Genomic DNA, 18,220 nt, shown 5'->3' on the forward strand with positions numbered 1-18,220 from the left:
TTTCCCTTTGTTCTTTGTTTTTTACGAGTCAATCTCGAGCACAGTGGTGGCGTCGGCGACGAGCACGTCGATGCCGCCGGCCAGCGTGGACACCAACGGGAAAAAGGCTCGCACCAACCTATGGTCATGTCAGCAACACAACGCACGACACACGCAACACACAACGCAACGACTACGACACACAACGCACGACACGACGCGACACGAGTACCGGTTGGCGAACTGATAGCCGGTGTCGCCCTTCTCGGCGATGACGACGACGGGTCTGCCGCGATAGGCGTTGAGGGAAGAGAACTCGAGCACGCGGGGCGACACGTTGACCGACCCGGGGTACCGGGCGCGCGCAAAGGCCTCCGGCGCGCGCACGTCGATCACCACCGGCGGCTCGCGGAACGACACCAAGTCCTGGAGTGCCAACCGCACACGCGTGCGTTCACTAATCACGACACACCGCACACGCACACGCACACGCGCACCACCGCACACGCACACGCATGCAAGCAACGAATGGCACGAACCTCGAGGGAGAGGGAGGGGGCCATGCGCTTGGCGAGCGCGTCGAGGGGCATGCGCTGCTCCCACCACCGGAGCGCGGCGGGCGCAGGTTCGATGTGCTTGCGAGTGTAGATCGAGGGCGGCGTCGCTCGGAAGGCCGCCAGCGCCCGCCGCACCGTCGACTCCAAATCAATGCCTGGCACGACACGACACGCGCGGGGTAAGTCATGACACACGCACGCACCGCACGCACCGCACACCGCACACACGGCGTACTCATGAGGGCGGAGCCGCCGCCGCTGAAGAGGATGATGCAGTGGTTGAAGTCCATCGGGAGGAGGGTGGTGCGCAGCTGGTGCAGGATGGCGACGGCGATGAAGTGAGTGAGCGCGGGCGAGTGGACCAGCAGCACGTCCCACAGCTTGTAGACCTGGTCGAGCGGGAAGATGTGCGCGAAGAGCGTGAGGAACCACGAGATCGAGTACAGGTCCGGCTGGAAGCCCACATCGGCCAAGTGCGTCGCCAGCTGCGGGTCTGCGTGCGTGCGCGCCGCGTTAGTGATTGTGTGGGGTGTGTGCGGTGGCGTGTGCGGTGTGTGCGGTGCGCGTGTGCGGTGCGTACCGTGGTAGGCGAGGAGCTGGCGGAAGGTGGCGAGGTGCTCCTGGAGGGGGATGGTGTTGTCGGGCAGGAAGAAGTTGGGGAGGTAGCGCGACGTGAGCGAGTGGAGGCACCAGTAGGCCCGCGCCTCGCGTTCAAAATTGAGCGTCAGGAACGGCGCCAGCAGCGAATCCAGTCCTAGTGTCGTCGTCGATCGATCGAGTGTCAGCCGCACGCACCGCACACGCGCCACCGCACACACAGCACACAACGGACCTTGCCAGTAGACCTGGTGGCCCTGTTGGGCTAAGACCCAGGCCTTGAGGAGCCGTCGCAGCTTGCGGTGGCCCTCGGGCGAGGCGAGCAGCGGGTTGTACTGGTGGCACCGCGGGATGTCGAGATCGATCTGCCGGTCGGCGGGACCCTCGCCCTCCTTGTCCAGCGCGTCGTAGGAACGCTGCATCTGTTCGTTGTTCACTCGTACGCTTGAGTGCTACGACACGACACGACACGACCAACGACACGACCAACGACACGACACGACACGACCAACGACACGACACACGCACGATACCTCATCGTCAGACTTTTCGTGCAGGCCCAGCAGCACGGTCCACACCTCGGCCCGCAGGACCTGCGGGATGTCGATCGCCGCCGCCCGCACGATGTCCCGCACCACCGCCTCTCGCCGTGGATCAATACGCCGCCCTGTGTATTAATTTGATTATAATATTTTTTACATTAGAAATCGTTAATAAACTATGTTGGAAAATACAAAAAAATATAAATTAAATTATAATAATATTAATAAGAAAGATGAAGTTGGGTGGACCTTTGGCCACTTTGAGGCCTTCGGTGTCGAGCAGCCGCTGGAGGAGATCGCGGAAGACCTTGACCCGGTGGCGCTGGTAGTCGATGTCCTTCTCGCGGAGCTCCATGGGCACATACTTGCCCTTGCCCCGCTTCCACTCCTCCACGCGCTGCACCACCGAACCCGCCTCGCCTCCGCCCGCCCCTGCACGCCCACTCTTCCCTTTTAGTTCGTCGTATGCCGATGACGCATATGTGTGTGCGGTCGTGCGTGTGCGGTCGTACGTGTGCGTGTGCGTACCGTCGGCGAGTGAGCTCTTCTGTTGAAGGCGCGCACGGAGGGAGTGCAAGAAGATGGGCATGATGTCGTCTTTGTAGAGCAGCTCGAGCGCTCCTCTCTGCTTGGGCTTGGGCTTGCCAACTTCGGCCGCCCCCGCCGTCGTAGGCGGCGTCGCTCCGTTGTCGGTCGCGGCGGCGCCGTCCTTGCCGGCCGCGCGCACGACGATGGGCACGACGCGAGGGATCCGGAGGATGGGCGGCCGCGTCCTGAGTTCCGAGGCCAGCTCCGTCTCGATGTCCCCGCCCGCCAGCTTCCAAAAGTGGTAGATCTCCTCCACCGGTTCCTTGCCCAACGGATCCACCACAGTCGCCGCAGCCGTCACGCTGCTGTCTTGTTGGTGCTGCGGCTTGTTCTTCTTCTTGGTCGACACCACATCATCCTCATCTCTGCGCACAGTTGAACGGTGCCAGTCAGAGCAACTTAAAGAAAGATGAAGTGATGTATGTTCGTCTTCATCTTCTTGAGTTGGTTTGTTTTGTTGTCCTTGGTTTGAGAGGGGTGGCACCCCGAAGGGGCCTTGGTAAAAATTACTGAAGGCACATTGAGTGAGCCAGCAACACGGTGGTCTTTAGTAAAAGGCGAAAAACCAATACGTTATGCTGCTGGCTCTGTGCAATGATTTCCATCGCCAGCGCCCCCGCCTCTTCTACCTCCCCGGCTCCCACAGCACTTATGGGTCTCCGGAGCTCAACACAACCGCTCCGCAGCAAAACTCCGAAAAATTTGATGAAGAAAGAAGAGAAATAAAAAAGAAAAGGGCGTACGTTTCACTTTCGGCGGCCGGGCCTTGGCTGCCTGCGAGAAGGGCGTCGATGTCGACCACCTTGAGCAGGCTGCACTTGAGGAAGGGCTTCTTGAGCCATCGCTTCCGCTGCCGCTCCCTAGATAGGGAGTGGAGGAGACGTCGTCAGCTGGTGCAGACTGGTGGGGACTGAGCAACAAAGGGTGAATAAAAAAGAGACGGAGAGACCTCTCGTGGCGCGAGTCAAAATAAGGATGCGCGAGCAGCGTGTGAGCGTCCAATCGCTTGGAGGGGTCCGGCACCAGACACGCACGTACGATCTCCTTCAGCCCGTCACTGTCGCACACCGCACACCGCACACACCGCACACACCGCACACACCGCACACACCGCACACACCGCACACAGAGATCAGGAGCGGCCGGAGACACACGACGCACAGGCAGTTTGGGGTCGCTGTGTCCTACGAACCTGAGCTCAGTGAATCCCTTGCGCTCCTTGAGCCAGTCCTCCAGCTTGAGTTTGTGTCGTTTCTGCATGAGCGCCTTGTTCTGCCGCTTGAACGGATCATACGACGCCGCATACAGGTCCTGCACGACAACACGCGGGGTGAGCTGAAAAACGTTCGCACACGACACGACACGTCACGACACGCACCACCGCACACGCACGCATGACACGGGTGGCGTACTGGAGATCCGCTGCTACCAAAGGAGAGGAGCGGTGTTGTGGACGCAGCGGCCAGGGCCGCTCGCGCCTCCTCGTCCTCGAGTTCTGAGTCCTCGTGACCACAGAGATCCAAAATCGCACGCGTGATCGCTCGCACATCCTTGCCTAGCTCGTGCTGCTCAGGTTCGGAGTTAAAAGGCGTTGCGAAGAGCAAGCAAAGGCCCTGGGTGAGCTCCGTGTCGACACGCACACGCACACGCACACGCACACGCACACGCACACGCACACGCACTGCAGGCGCGGCGTGGTACCCAGGGCAGCTGGCCTTGCGTGAGCTCGATGAAGAGAATGCCAAAGGCCCAGATGTCGCTCGATGGATGATCGTAGAAGGTGTGCGAGGTGCGCGTGGTGAAGCCCGTGGCGATGAGCTCCGGCGCAAAATAGTTTGGCGTTCTACGCACACGACGACGCTCTGGTATCAGTGATCGCACACGCACACGCACACACGCACACCGCACACACGCACACGCAGCCAAGCTCGACTGAGGAAAGAGAAACGGTACCCAATCGGGAAGGAAACGTTGGGTCCGAACTTCTTGCTGGGCCTCGTGCAGAAATGGAGCCCATAGTCGGCCAGCCTTATGCCGCCCTACACGACACACACGACACACACGGTTGGACGCATGCAGTGCACTGCAATTAGTACAGCGTGTGCGACGTCGGCGTGCAGCGGTAGAGAGGCACCTGCGGGTCAAGTAGGACGTTGGCCGAGGAGATGTTGCGATGGGTGACGCCCGCGTCGTGCAGGTGCGCCAACGCGCGCAGGATGTCGAAGGCGTAGGAGCCCAGGAGCTCCTCCTCGAATCCGCTGAATAGAGGACGGGCACACAAGCGAGGACGTGAGGATCGAGAAGAGGGGGAGAAAGCGACTGGAGTTGTTGCGTACCCCTTGGTGTGATGATGTTTGATGAAGAGCTCCTTGGACAGCGACCCGCTGTAGTGCTCCGATACGAACAGCAGTCGATCTGTACACGGTGGCGAGCGTTACCATAATCCTTTATTTTTTTATTAATAATAATTAATAAAAATACTAATAATAAAGAGATGGGCGCACCATGCTTTGATTTGACGACGTCGATGTAGCGGCAGAGTTGAGGCGAGACGACGGTCGATTTGAGGGCCTGGAGGCGATTGACGATGGTGGTGACAGGAGGGGGCGAGCGATCGAGCTCCTCTTTCTCCCGATTCGTCGCATCCGGTGCCGCGATTCTCTTGGGGAGCGCGTAGAAGCTCTTCACTCCCAGACAAAGCTGGGACGGACCCATGCCCTGTGGTTGTGGGGCTGCTGGCGTCGAGGGACCGTCGGCCCGCCGGTTGGGCCTTCATCTTCACTTCTTGCCGATTTATAAATCGAAAAGAAACCACAAAAGAAAAGCTCGACAAGCGCGAGGATGGGCAACAGATGATCTCTTTACAAATGGCTATTTACAATTGCGGCCTCGTCTTACTCGGAATCATCGCCTTCAGCCGGCAGAAGATCGAAAGACGTGAGGAGCACTTCCTCGTCGTAGTAGGCGGCCTTGTCTTCCTCTAGCGACATTGATAGGGCGAGGCTCGAGCTCGAGCCGAGTGGCGTGTGGTTCTGATGCGTGCAGCCCTTCAGGAACGATCTGAATGAGGGCAGCACCGGGCCTCGTCGAGAGATCGTGGGGCTCGACAGAGGGCTGTCGGAGAGGAGATCGGTCAGGAAATCGTCCTCGCCTCGATGAACGTAAGACATGGCGAACTGCTGCAGCCTGAGCTCCTCGAGCTCCTCGTCGACGACCTGCTGGCCGATGGGCGGCGGCACCACTCCCTCATCGACCAGCCGCTCAAACTCGCGTAGCAGGGTGAGCATCTCCTCGGACTCGACTCGGTCCAGCTCGAGCTGCTCGATCACCACCTGCTCTACTAGTTGTTCAACTTCGATCTGCTCGGGCGCCTCCTGGCCGAGGTGGTCGTTGTCGTCGTTGTTGAGGGTGGAGGCGACGATCTCTACGATGATCTCCTTCGGCGCGGTGGCGCTCTCGCCCTTCACATCGCGTCGTCGCTTGATGGTGCGCTCTTCGCTCAGCTTCTTCTGCTTCTTCGATGTGACGTTCTTGGTGCTACTTCCTCGCTTGCGCTTTCGCTCCACGACGCTCTCGTCCTTGGCTTCTTCAGTCTTCTCGGAGCTCTTCTTGTGCGCCTTCTTGCAGCTCTTCTTGTGCGACCTCTTCTTGTGGCGTCTTCTCGTCGAGCTTCGCGTCTTGGTCTCTGAGCGGGCGGCGATGTCGGCCAGCAGGCCGAGCACGACGCCCTGGCTCTCGCTCGAGCCAGCGAGTAGCATCGAACCGAGGGAGCTGCTCGAAGAGGTCGATGGAGAAGATGAAGAAGACGGCGACTGAGGCGCTACTTGAGGCAGAGGCACGTTGCAGCGGACGGAGAGCGCTGGCAGGACTTCGATCGACAGCACGTTGTTGGACGTCGCCATGGCTCTCGTGTTGCGGTGGCCAGGTCTTGTAGCGGTTGGCAGGGATCGGACTTGAGAGTGGCGAGTTCGAGTAGCGACGCGTAGCAGCTTGCAGTGGTGGCTTGTAGTGGTTCAGTGCTGTCGCACGAGAGTTGTATAGGCCTTGGATGTCGGTTGACAAGTGAGGGCGAGCAAGAGCGTGAGCGTGGTGGTGGTTGGTGGTGGTTTGAATGTTTGAACGACACTCGTCAGTCAGTGCTTGTCTTTTATCGCCTCGGCCTCGGGCCGTGAACCGAACGCACGCGTAGCCCTTAGACCAGATCGATCGGTTGCGCTCAACCTCGGCCACCACCATTCCTTTTCCATAAGAAAGATCCATCCGCTCCACAGGTCCCTGCCGGTCACGCTCTGTTGCAGAGCACACTTGAAATCCTCCACGTCGGACCGTACAAGTGCTTCCGGTCATGTCTTGTTATGGTCGTTTTACTCAACTGCACGCAGGGAGAGTAATGGTCGTCACCGCGGCGATTGCCGCAAACATGTCCGCGGCAAGGTGGGCAAACGCGCCGCCAGTGGCCCGGCGCCAGACGCGGCCAAATGAGGGTGCCAAGCGGACAGCTCCAACCATTCTGGTGCATGATCAGCAGGCAACGCCGAACGATCCAGGAACTCAAGAGACAGGCAACAGTTCCGGCGTACCCTCCTTTCCGCACCGTTCAAAGGTGTCTTACCAAACACAAAGAGGAAACGGTAGAGTTATTATTATTATGATTTGTTTGTTTTTGAAATACTTACAACTTTTATTGTTATTCGATTTTTTGTTGCTTTTTTGGATGTTTTGATGTTGCAATAAATAGTATCACATTATCAACAGCAGCGCGCACTCTTTCTCTTCTTGCTTCATCGCTCGCTGACTGACTGGCCGATGCGAGAGAGCTCATCGACGTCTTCAGACCTGCTGCTCGTAGCCGCCGGCCTTGTAGGGGTGTCCGAGGCCGTAGAGCACACCCAGGAACTTGGAGTCGTCGAGATTGTTCTCGAAGAACATCCGCTTCATCTTGAAGAAGGTCGCGCTCGTGAGCAAGCTGTCACTACCCGCCTGATGCTGCGGTCCAATCCGTTCCACCTACGCAATGTAGAGCAGAGCGCACGATGAGAAAGGCGAAGGTAGTGTGCTAAGCTCCATGACCATCAAGCGAGTAGAAGCGGAAAGCAGAATTCAAGAACTGAAGGAGGAAGAGGGAGGAGGTACCTCGAGGTCGTTGGCTAGCTCGTTGAGGCCGCCCTTGAGGCTCTTGCAGCTCTTCATTAAATATTTGATGTCGTATATACAGGGGAAGTAGGCGAGGAGGAGCTCGAAGAACTCCTCCTCCTGTGCTGGCAGCGGCTTGCAGGTGAGGATCTTGAGCAGATAGCCAAAATCGTAGCCGCTGTGGAAGGATATCCACTTGATCCGATCGTCGAGCACGATGCCGGAGCTCGTCAGCAGCTCGCCAAAGTGAGAGACGTCGACGCCGTGCTCCTCGTGTCGCTTGAAGTTGATCCCCGACCTCGTCAGCAGATCTATCGAGTCCTGCGCGTACATGTCCTCACTGTGGTGCCGTACGCGTACGTGTGCACAAGGTGCGTGCGAGCAGGTGTGTGCGTGTGCGGTGGCGATGCGAAGCGTAAGCAAAGAGGGCAGGCGAAGTGAGTGGCGGAGGCGACTTAGTGTAAAAGATGAGATGTGTAGAGGATGAAGCGTGGCTCCATAAGATGCGAAATCAAATCGAAAAAGGTGGCGTACGTGAGGCTGAATTTAAAATTGAACTGCCAGGTGGCTACCCCTGGTGGGAGGCGGCCCTCTCCATCCGTAAATGTGAGCCCGAGCTGAATGATCTTGAGGAGGTCCACATTGCAGCGCAGCGTCTGGTAGTGATACTCGGAGGGACTCTTGAAATTGCCAATAGGTCGCGCTACGATCCCTGGGAATTCAGTGTCCTGCAGGAATTGATAGAGCGTGAGATCTCAGTGATCAATCATTCAATTAAATAAATGATTATGTAATTTGAAGCAATAATTGTCTGCTGACAATGGCAAGGGGAGTGAGTGGGAGACTTTCAAAACAGATTAATTGTCAATTATGCAGAGGGGGGCACCATGGCAATGTAGGGATAGTCTTCAACGATGTCACGAATGTGGGCCATCTCCTCTTCCAGGTTTTCGGCCCACACCTCCCTAATTTCTGGTTCGAGTCCATTCGAGTGCGATCCCATTCTTTCTTCGCCTCCTGTACAGCGCTTGCCCGCCCCCTGTCTCGTGTTCTCGCTGTTCCTCCTGCCGTTGTCGTGCCGTTTGGCTTTTCTTGCCGACCTTGCGATCACGAGCGTTCGAGATTCCTTCTTGCTTTTCGAAACAAACTCGAAACTTTGAAATTTTTGTTTTCCTCGAATTCTTGCAAAATGAATAAACAGGTTTTTGTGATTTTATTTTTCTGCATCTCAGATGAAATGGAAGGGCGGCCGTTTGTAGCGGGAAGACGAGGCGGATTGCCGAAAACGTTGGACTTTGGGTGCCTGCCGGACACGCTTGAGGATTGCGATGAAGATGAGTGGAAGATTTTGTTCGGCGTTTTCCTCGAGCGCTACTGCCTGCCCCAAATCGAGGGCATCATCGAAAGAGCAGACGACACCATCCACTATGGCGTCACTATCAGGTCCGTTGCACCTTCATCATCGTTTGTTTCTCACCGCTCACCGTTGTTTCGCTCCACACAGTTTTGTGGACTTCATGGAGATGAACATGGTGGCCGCGCACATGCTCATCAAGTACCCGGCGCGGCTGCTGCCGCTCTTTGACAAGGCCATCTGGGAGCTGCAGCTCAAGTGGATCGAGGACGTGCCGCTGACCGACCCCAAGCGCAAGCGGTGGCGCGCCAAGTCCCACTGCCACGCGCGCATCACCCACCTCCCCGCCAACGTGCCCGAGCTGTGGAAGACCAAGCTACCGCGCTCGTGTGACGTGGGCAACTTCATCGAAGTGCGAGGTGCGTGCAGTCGTGTTTCGTGTGTCGCGTGTTGTGTGCTGTGTGCCGTGTGTGTCGTGTGCACACTTGCTCACACGCCAGACACGCGCAATCAATCCAGGAACGGTCATCCGCACGGGCATGATCAAGATGCTCGAGTGGGAGCGGCTCATGGAGTGCGCCAAGTGCAAGCACCAGTTCGTCGTGCACGCCGATCCCGAACAGTACAACAACTTCCCGCGCATCACCCGCTGCCCATCCGACAAGGGTGCGCCGACCCACGCTCACAAAACAAAACAAACGAACTCGCAGACCGCTCCTTACTGTCGCGACGCCTTCTTCTTCTGCTTCTGCTTCTGCTTCTTGACCGCCTAACACGAAGCCTGGACCCACGCACAGAGCCACCGTGTCAGGGCAAGACGTTCCGCTTGATCGAGGGTGATTCGAAACTCTGTAGGGACTACCAGGAGATCAAGATTCAAGAACAAATCCAACAATTGACGGTTCGTTCACACGCCACCTTGAGATCGATGTCGCCTCTCACTTTTTGTTTTAAAAGAACATAAGTGCTTACATGTTTATATTGATGACATTGACTGCTATGCTGCTGCTTTGCTAGATGGGCTCCATCCCGCGGTCGATGGTCGTGATATTGGAGGACGACCTGGTCGATACGTGCAAGGCGGGGGACGACGTGACAGTCAACGGCATCGTCATGCGGCGCTGGCGCACGGTCGACGAGGAAAAGCGGTGCGGAGAGCTAGAGTGGTCCATTAGATGCACCGAACCACATCAGGCCACCCCGAGTACTCACGCATGTCTGTGGACAGGTGTGACCTGGAGATGTTCATGCAGGCCAACCAGCTGCGTGTAAATAACGAGCAGCGCATGGGCATCGTCATCACCGACGAAATGAAGCACGAGTTCGCCACGTTCTGGCAGGACTACGCGCACACACCGATGACCGGACGTGACGTCATCATCAAGAGCATCTGCCCTCAGGTTTTTTAACCCTCCTCACTTTTTTAAATAATTCTTTAATTCTATTATTCTTATTTTCATTTTAAATCTAATATTTCTTGACTCATCAATTAAAAAATAAAATAGGTGTACGGCCTGCATACAGTCAAGCTGGCGCTGCTGCTGGTGCTCATCGGCGGCGTCCAGTACACGGACCCCAACGGCCTCAAGGTGCGCGGTGAGTCGCATCTCCTGCTGATCGGCGACCCGGGCACGGGCAAGTCACAGTTCCTCAAATACGCCGCCAAGCTCAGCCCGCGGTCGGTCCTCACCGCCGGCATTGGTACCTACTCCGTACCACCTTGTCTTCCTCTATGTAGCGCGACATGCGCAGTTCCCTCACACTGTGTGTCGTGTGTCGTGTGTCGTGTGTCGTGTGTTGCAGGAACCACATCGGCCGGTCTGACGGTGACGGCCGTGAAGGACGCCGGTGGCGAGTGGATGCTCGAGGCTGGTGCGCTCGTGCTGGCCGATGGCGGCGTGTGCTGTATCGACGAATTCAGCTCCATCCGCAAGCACGACCAGGTCCCGCCTTGCCTCCCTGTGTCGCGTGTGCCGTGTCGTGACGTGCTTGTGCTAGCTGACAGTGCGCTATGCAGGCGACCATTCACGAGGCGATGGAGCAGCAGACGCTTTCCGTTGCCAAGGCCGGTCTCGTGTGCAAGCTCAGCACCAAGTGTACCGTCGTGGCCGCCACCAATCCCAAGATTAAATTCGACAAAGACCAGAGTACACCTCCCCCTTCCCTCCTTCTCTCTTTTCCCGCTCTCTCCTTCCCTGACCATCCCCCTTCTTCGCTTTCGTTCTTCTTCGTTTTTCGCACTCTTCGCTCTTCTTCACTCTTCGCTCTTCTCTCTTTGTTTGGGGGGGGGTCTCACAGGTCTTACGGTCAACACGGCCATCGGAAGTCCGCTGCTCAGTCGATTCGATCTCATCCTGGTGCTCCTGGACGAACAGGAGGATGAGTGGGACACGACGGTGGCCTCCTTCATTCTGGACGGGGTGCGCCAGCGGCACACCAACTCCGGCTTGGAGTTGGGGCCGTGGGCGCTGCGCAAGCTCCAGGCCTACATCTCCTACGTGGCCTCCACCTACCAGCCCAAGCTCTCTGCCAGCGCCGAGCGGGTACTGTCCACGATACGACACGCGGCACGCCACACGGACTAAGAAATCTTGTGTTTTGTTTTGTTTTGTTTTGGAAACGCTCAGGTGTTGGGCAACTATTACCGACTGCAGCGATCGGCGGATCAACGCAACCAAGCCCGGACCACCGTGCGATTGCTCGAGAGCTTGGTCCGCCTGGCGCAGGCACACGCCCGCCTAATGTGCCGCCACGAGGTGCGTTTCACACCGCGACACGGCACGACACGACACACGCCGCACAGCACATCCTTGGCTGACTTCCCCGACGTGCGTGATGCAAGGTTGGGGTGGACGACGCAGTGGTGGCAGTGCAGCTCGTGGAGATGTCCATGCAGAACGCCTCCATGCTCGGCGGGCTGAACAGCGCACTCCACTCACAGCCATCGGAGCAGCCCGAAGATGACTGTACGCGTTTCCTTCCCCCTCCTCACTCTGACCGCACAACACCTGACACGACACGACACAGCACGACACACACGAACCCAAAATATGAGGGCGAAGATTCTGCGTGCGTTGCGCCTGACCGAGCTCATCGATGAAATGCACATTGTCGACGACGATGAGGACGGGGACGACGGAGACGGGAATCACTACGGCCGCAGCACGGCCACCTACAGGAACGAGGAAGTCGACGACGACGATGAGGAGGAGGATGACGGCGACACCGATCCCAGCCTGCTCTCCCAATATTCTCAGAGCCGACGCGCCCAACAACCACGTACGCGTTGTGTCTTGTGCGCCCTTTGTGTGTGTTGTGTGTGTGTGTGTGTGTGTGTGTGTGTGTGTGTTGTGTCTGCGCTGCGTTGTTGTGTATCTGCGCGTGCTATTTCTGATTGTGCGTGCAGCGAAGCGCACGTTCGCAGGCGGGGCGGGCACGGGCCACGACAACGGAAACGATGACGCTGAGACGGGCCTGCCGCGACCATCCTGGCGCGACGAGCGAGTACTCTCCCAGAAGATCCAGCCACAGCCCGTCAGCTGGAACACCTTCAACGTACGTTGTGATCATTCACTTCAACCTCTAGAGTGCGAAGTGGCCTCTCATACTCACACATTCTGTTCCGTACGTAACACGCAACAAACACAGGCCATAGAGTCGCCGGTGCGCAAGCCGGCGAAGCCCGGCTACGGCGAGTGAGCAACCTGGGCACATGTTTTTTTTATTATTATTGTTCTTATTTATTGTTCTTAATCAAAATTAAAATCCTTTTAATTTTATTTTCTTTCTAACCAGTTACATTCTTTTTTGTATTCCCCAGAAGACTTTTCCTCTTTTCGTGTGTGCCAGGCAGCGATCAGTTGAGGATGGCCTGCACGCTCATGGAGCGGATGGTGTTCTTCCACGCCTGGTATCGCAGCCCACAGCTATTGCACAACCTGGTCAACGTGGTCACTTGTGGTCAGAACAGATGGCGAAGAAGAAGAAGAAGAAGATGGGTGATGATGAACAAGAAGAAGAAGGGTGCGAACGTACAGGCGGTAGTCGGGGCCTCGGCGCCAGGCAGCAGACGACGTCCGGCCGCAGTGCTCGCAGCTCCTGGCACTGCTCGTCTTCTTCTTCTTCTTCTCGATCTTCTTGGCCGGGGCCAAAGCTGCTGAGCAGCTGGTGGTGGCCCTGCCGAGACGGCGGTGGCGCTGGTGGTGGTGGAGGAGGTCGTGGGTGACCTGTTGAAGGTGGTTGGCCAGTTGCACCATCGCGACGTAGAGCTCCTGCGCGTTGTGCTCGACGGTGCGTGGGGCCTCGCTCGAGGAGGAGATGATCGTCGACCTAGTGGTGGAGGAGGCGCTGACAAGGGCTCGGTGGTACTCCTGCGTCTCGATCCTCAGGAGCGCTGCACATCTGTCCATCTGTCGATGTGGCACACAAACAAGAGCTTTGTTGTTCAGACATCATCTTCTACTGCTCGTGAAGATGCATGAACGAAGCCCCTACCTCGGTGTAGAGCTCCTTCTGGCTTGCGAGAGGGAAGAACGGCTCTTGCCGCATCGGCAGCAGAGTGTGCTGTTCCTGGCTGTGGCGTGCGTTGGTAGTCGGTGTGGTCGTAGTAGGAGTGGTCATGGTGGTTGACGTTGATGTTGGTGTAAAGGTGGGTGTTGATGTAAACGTGAAGTTGAACAAGAAGAGAGCCGGCGTAAGCGCAGTCAAGGGGTAAGTAAGCCAGCGCGGGCAATAGTAGCGGTGGAACGCAGCTTTTCACCCAATGCCGTGTAAGGCGTGTCGAACAGGGCGACTAGGGCCGTTCCAGTTCCTCCCACGAGCCTAAAATTGATTCCAAGTTGGGATTTTCCGAATTCTGGGAATGTGTGGATGCGAATTGGCGGGCCGGGCCAGGCAAGATGAACGCCACGCGGGCATGGCGGGAGTGGAGGTCGTGTGACACCGGGGACCGAGCGGTCGCCCAGTTGAAGCATGCACGGCCCGGTACTTCTCCCGCCTGGCTTCTTGCCCCTGAGCTGCCAGCCATAAGTGTTGATGATTGGTAGGTCTGTATCTGCGAATCCACATGAAGTTCCGTAACGGACACCTGTTCAGCTGCGACGGTCATGTTATCAACACCAACGTCAACAACTCCAACATCATGAAGGGAAGCCAAGGGCAGTTGGGCACCGGTGGGGAATTGGACTCAGATTGTGGGGGTAGTCAAATCCTTGGGTTTACACCATTGTAAAATGTTGTGAAGGAGAGGGAAAGTGTGCTTTTAATTCTCCTCATGGTCAAGGCCATAGGGCAGGTTGAGGATGGCAAGCACTGGTGGAATACCAAAATAGAAGAAACACAGGGTCATTCCTCAGAAGAGCCTTATTCTCGAATAAGTGTTGGCTCACTTTAATTGCGGTTTATTTTAGGATTCTAACAACTTTCCTATCATCAAACATGTGTGCCCAATCAGTTGAGAAGGGCCTGCACGCTCATGGAGCGTTTGGTGTTCTTCCACGCCTGGTACCGCAGCCCACAGCTATTGCACAACCTGGTCAACGTGGTCACTTGTGGTCAGAACAGATGGGGCCATGAGGTCCCAATGATGAGGATGACGAGAACAAGAAGAAGAAGGGTGCGAACGTACAGGCGGTAGTCGGGGCCTCGGCGCCAGGCAGCAGACGACGTCCGGCCGCAGTGCTCGCAGCTCCTGGCACTGCTCGTCTTCTTCTTCTTCTTCTCGATCTTCTTGGCCGGGGCCAAAGCTGCTGAGCAGCTGGTGGTGGCCCTGCCGAGATGGCGGTGGCGCTGGTGGTGGAGGAGGTCGTGGGTGACCTGGTGAAGGTGGTTGGCCAGTTGCACCATCGCCACGTAGAGCTCCTGCGCGTTGTGCTCGACGGTGCGTGGGGCCTCGCTCGAGGAGGAGATGATCGTCGACGTAGTGGTGGATGAGGCGCTGGCAAGGGCTCGGTGGTACTCCTGCGTCTCGATCCTCAGGAGTGCTGCACATCTGTCCATCTGTCGATGTGGCACACAAACAAGAGCTTTGTTGTTCAGACATCATCTTCTACTGCTCGTGAAGATGCATGAACGAATCCCCTACCTCGGTGTAGAGCTCCTTCTGGCTTGCGAGAGGGAAGAAGGGCTCTTGCCGCATCGGCAGCTGAGTGTGCTGTTCCTGGCTGTGGCGTGCGTTGGTAGTTGGCGTGGTCGTAGTAGGAGTGGTCATGGTGGTTGACGTTGACGTTGATGTTGGTGTAAAGGTTGGTGTTGATGTAAAGGGGAAGTTGAACAAGAAGAGAGCCGGCGCAAGCGCATTCAAGGGGTAAGTCAGCCAGCGCGGGCAATAGTAGCGGTGGAACGCAGCTTTTCGCCCAATGCCGTGTAAGGCGTGTCGAACAGGGGGCGACTAGGGCCGTTCCAGTTCCTCCCACGAGTCTAAAATTGATTCCAAGTTGGGATTTTCCGAATTCTGGGAATGTGTGGATTCGAATTGGCGGGCCAGGCAAGATGAACACCACGCGGGCATGGCGGGAGTGGAGGTCGTGTGACACCGGGGACCGAGCGGTCGCCCAGTTGAAGCATGCACGGCCCGGTACTTCTCCCGCCTGGCTTCTTGCCCTGAGCTGCCAGCCTTAAGTGTTGATGATTGGTAGGTCGGTATCTGCGTATCCACATGAAGTTCCGTAACGGACACCTGTTCAGCTGCGACGGTCATGTTATCAACACCAACGTCAACAACTCCAACATCATGAAGGGAAGCCAAGGGCAGTTGGGCACCGGTGGGGAATTGGACTCAGATTGTGGGGGTAGTCAAATCCTTGGGTTTACACCATTGTAAAATGTTGTGAAGGAGAGGGAAAGTGTGCTTTTAATGCTCCTCATGGTCAAGGCCACAGGGCAGGTTGGGGATGGCAAGCACTGGTGGTATACCAAAATAGTAGAAACACAGGGTTATTCCTCAGAAGAGCCTTATTCTCACATAAGTGATGGGCTCACCTTTAATTGCAGTTTATTTTATGATTCTAACAACTTTCCTATCATCAAACATGTGTGTCCAATCAGTTGAGAAGGGCCTGCACGCTCATGGAGCGTTTGGTGTTCTTCCACGCCTGGTACCGCAGCCCACAGCTATTGCACAACCTTGTCAACGTGGTCACTTGTGGTCAGAACAGATGGGGCCATGAGGTCCCAATGATGAGGATGACGAAGAACAAGAAGAAGAAGGGTGCGAACGTACAGGCAGTAGTCGGGGCCTCGGCGCCAGGCAGAAGACGACGTCCGGCTGCAGTGCTCGCAGCTCTTGGCACTGCTCTTCTTCTTCTCGATCTTCTTCTTCTTGGTCAGGGCCAAAGCTGCTGAGCAGCTGGTGGTGGCCTTGCCGAGACGGCAGTATCGCTGGTGGTGGTGGTGGAGGTCGTGGGTGACCTGGTGAAGGTGGTTGGCCAGTTGCACCATCGCCACGTAGAGCTCCTGTGCGTTGTGCGTGACGGCGGTGCTTTGGGCCTCGCTCAAGGAGGCAAGTTCCTGCGTCTCGATCCTCAGGAGCGCTGCACATCTGTCCATCTGTTGATGTGACAAGAGCTTTGTTGTTCAGGCATCATCTTCTACTCTTCTTGAATCAACAAAGTGGAAGATGCATGAACGATTGGCGTACCTCGCTGTAGAGCTCCTTCTGGCTTGCAAGAGGGAAGAAGGGCTCTTGCCGCATCGGCAGCAGAGTGTGCTGCTCCTGGCCGTGGCGTGCGTTGGTGGTCGTAGTCGTAGGCGTGGCCATCGTGGTGGCGTTGGTGTTGAGGTTGGTGTAAGGGTCGGATAGCAAGAGAAGTGAAGTTGAACAAAGAGAGCCGGCCCTAGCAGCTAATATTATTATAATAATAACTGGCCTGCATGAAATTTCGCAATCCTCCTGGCCGGTCATTTACCAAATTTAGGGTGTAGCGTACCTTTTGCGGTGCCCAGCGTTGTTGGAAAGGGGTCTAGGGAGCCAACGACCATCACAGTCTACACACGAGACTAAAATTGGTAGTTTGGGATTCCGATTCTCAAGAATGTGGATTCATGGGTGTCTTCGGAGCGACCTAGAACAGAGTCCAACGTCAAAAATTGGCTGCTAAAACCAGGATTCCAAAAAGCTCTTCAACTTGCCGGGCGTGCCAGGCAAGCTGCACACCACGGGCATGGCGGAAGTGGAGGTCGAGTGACACCGGGGTCCAGCTCGGTCGCCCAGTTGAAGCATGCACGGCCCGGTACTTCTCCGTCTGGCTTCTTGAGTGAGGCTGTGCTGCCAGGCCTGAAGGGCGGTGTTTATGCTCGGTGGGTCTGCATCTCCGCCTGGAGCGCACCTGTTCAGCTGCGACAGCCGTTGACTGTGGTGTGTCTCACATCCACCGCCTCCATCTGACGTTTTCAGCCAAAGTTGGCGCGGCCTGCTGAAGGCCGAGATAGTCGAAGCAGAAGCCGGCCGTGGGGGACTAAGGAAGGACCTTCCATGGCCAGAGGTGCCCGGTCGCCATTGTCGGCCATGGCAGCCGTTGGGAGTCACTGCAGTTCAGCGGGGCCGGTCTCTGCACCGACAACTTGGAACTCGCCCTGGGGCAGAGCGCCCACAGCGACCAATCGCACCAGCACCCAACTGCACAAACTGGGCCACCACGAAGCAGCCGGCCAGACGTAGTTTTTTATGCTATTATTATTATTTTAATATTGTGTTCCGAATATGAACAACTTTCCTTTCCTCTGCACTGCTATTTGTCCAATCAGTTAGCCTGCACACTCATACCGGTGTTCCACTTTGATCGTGCCTTATCTCCACGTGTTTTGTAGATCAATATTTGATTGATCCTAAATAAATGATCAGTCACCTCAATCGAAATGTTGCATGAAAAAAAATATCCAAATTTGGTGAATTGGGGGGAAGCCCTTCGAATTCCTGTGTGATGCAACTTGCCAGACTTCCGTTGCGATGCGACGGTCATGGCTTGGCGTGTGTGAGGCCAGAGAGCCGAGTCTATCTCTTTCTCACACTCAAGTATAGAACTGTGGTGGTGGCCGGAACGCCGGGACGTGGAAGGGGCAAAGAACTCCTCACCTCGGGCGCCTGGGCCAAGCGGTCGCCCAGTTGAAGCATGGCCCGGTACTTCTCCCGCCTCACGTGAAAGTCCATGGGACTCGGAACGAGAGTCGACTTGTGTCTCACATCCATCGCCTCCATCTGACGTTATCGTCGCCGTCAGCCAAGGCGGGCGCGGTGGAAGCACCCACTTGAAATTGAGTGGAAGAGCAGTCGAAGTGAAGAAAGTGAGAAAGTGGGAAAGGCCTATTTTACTTAGGAAGCGGCCTCAAAAATAGGCCTGTCAAGGGGGTGGCTGGGCGGATCCATCTCTACTACGAGGTGGAGGTGGGGGTGGGGGAGGCGGTGGACGAGCGAGCCGTACGCCACATGCTTTCCATGATGTGGGACATCTCGCGGCTGAGTGCCATTAGGGTCG

At 56.6% G+C, this 18,220-nt stretch overlaps 6 protein-coding genes and 1 pseudogene across 6 annotated transcripts; 1 reads left to right on the forward strand and 6 right to left on the reverse strand.

Moving 5' to 3' along the window:
* Nucleotides 1–21: 21 nt before the first annotated feature.
* Nucleotides 22–5,039, reverse strand: ACA1_378870 (TBC domain containing protein; the record flags this gene model as incomplete). The annotated part of the gene is made up of 20 exons (XM_004337682.1): nt 22–118; nt 212–405; nt 519–691; nt 772–1,029; nt 1,117–1,290; nt 1,369–1,549; nt 1,667–1,800; nt 1,925–2,072; nt 2,204–2,217; nt 2,240–2,628; nt 3,007–3,113; nt 3,302–3,320; nt 3,456–3,574; nt 3,676–3,828; nt 3,965–4,106; nt 4,247–4,302; nt 4,398–4,521; nt 4,600–4,678; nt 4,768–4,943; nt 4,975–5,039. The coding sequence occupies 20 exons, from the start codon at nt 5,037–5,039 to the stop codon at nt 22–24; spliced, it is 2,802 nt and encodes a 933-aa protein (XP_004337730.1).
* A 118-nt stretch (nt 5,040–5,157) lies between these two features.
* ACA1_378880 (uncharacterized protein) lies at nt 5,158–6,165 on the reverse strand (the record flags this gene model as incomplete). The annotated part of the gene is made up of 1 exon (XM_004337683.1): nt 5,158–6,165. One exon carries the CDS (start codon nt 6,163–6,165, stop codon nt 5,158–5,160), a length of 1,008 nt encoding a protein of 335 aa, XP_004337731.1.
* Nucleotides 6,166–7,093: 928 nt separating this feature from the next.
* ACA1_378890 (ccr4associated factor, putative) lies at nt 7,094–8,399 on the reverse strand (the record flags this gene model as incomplete). The annotated part of the gene is made up of 4 exons (XM_004337684.1): nt 7,094–7,270; nt 7,397–7,736; nt 7,931–8,124; nt 8,283–8,399. 4 exons carry the CDS (start codon nt 8,397–8,399, stop codon nt 7,094–7,096), a joined length of 828 nt encoding a protein of 275 aa, XP_004337732.1.
* Nucleotides 8,400–8,633: 234 nt separating this feature from the next.
* Nucleotides 8,634–12,449, forward strand: ACA1_378900 (annotated as a pseudogene).
* Nucleotides 12,450–12,606: 157 nt separating this feature from the next.
* Nucleotides 12,607–13,159, reverse strand: ACA1_378910 (uncharacterized protein; the record flags this gene model as incomplete). Its single annotated transcript, XM_004337685.1, has 2 exons — nt 12,607–12,676; nt 12,786–13,159. The coding sequence occupies 2 exons, from the start codon at nt 13,157–13,159 to the stop codon at nt 12,607–12,609; spliced, it is 444 nt and encodes a 147-aa protein (XP_004337733.1).
* Nucleotides 13,160–14,198: 1,039 nt separating this feature from the next.
* Nucleotides 14,199–14,747, reverse strand: ACA1_378920 (uncharacterized protein; the record flags this gene model as incomplete). Its single annotated transcript, XM_004337686.1, has 2 exons — nt 14,199–14,249; nt 14,373–14,747. 2 exons carry the CDS (start codon nt 14,745–14,747, stop codon nt 14,199–14,201), a joined length of 426 nt encoding a protein of 141 aa, XP_004337734.1.
* Nucleotides 14,748–15,790: 1,043 nt separating this feature from the next.
* On the reverse strand, nt 15,791–16,295 carry ACA1_378930 (uncharacterized protein; the record flags this gene model as incomplete). The annotated part of the gene is made up of 2 exons (XM_004337687.1): nt 15,791–15,841; nt 15,966–16,295. 2 exons carry the CDS (start codon nt 16,293–16,295, stop codon nt 15,791–15,793), a joined length of 381 nt encoding a protein of 126 aa, XP_004337735.1.
* Nucleotides 16,296–18,220: the final 1,925 nt, after the last annotated feature.

Source organism: Acanthamoeba castellanii (assembly GCF_000313135.1).
Source record: "Acanthamoeba castellanii str. Neff unplaced genomic scaffold scf7180000084711, whole genome shotgun sequence".
In the NCBI taxonomy this organism is placed as follows: domain Eukaryota; phylum Discosea; order Longamoebia; family Acanthamoebidae; genus Acanthamoeba; species Acanthamoeba castellanii.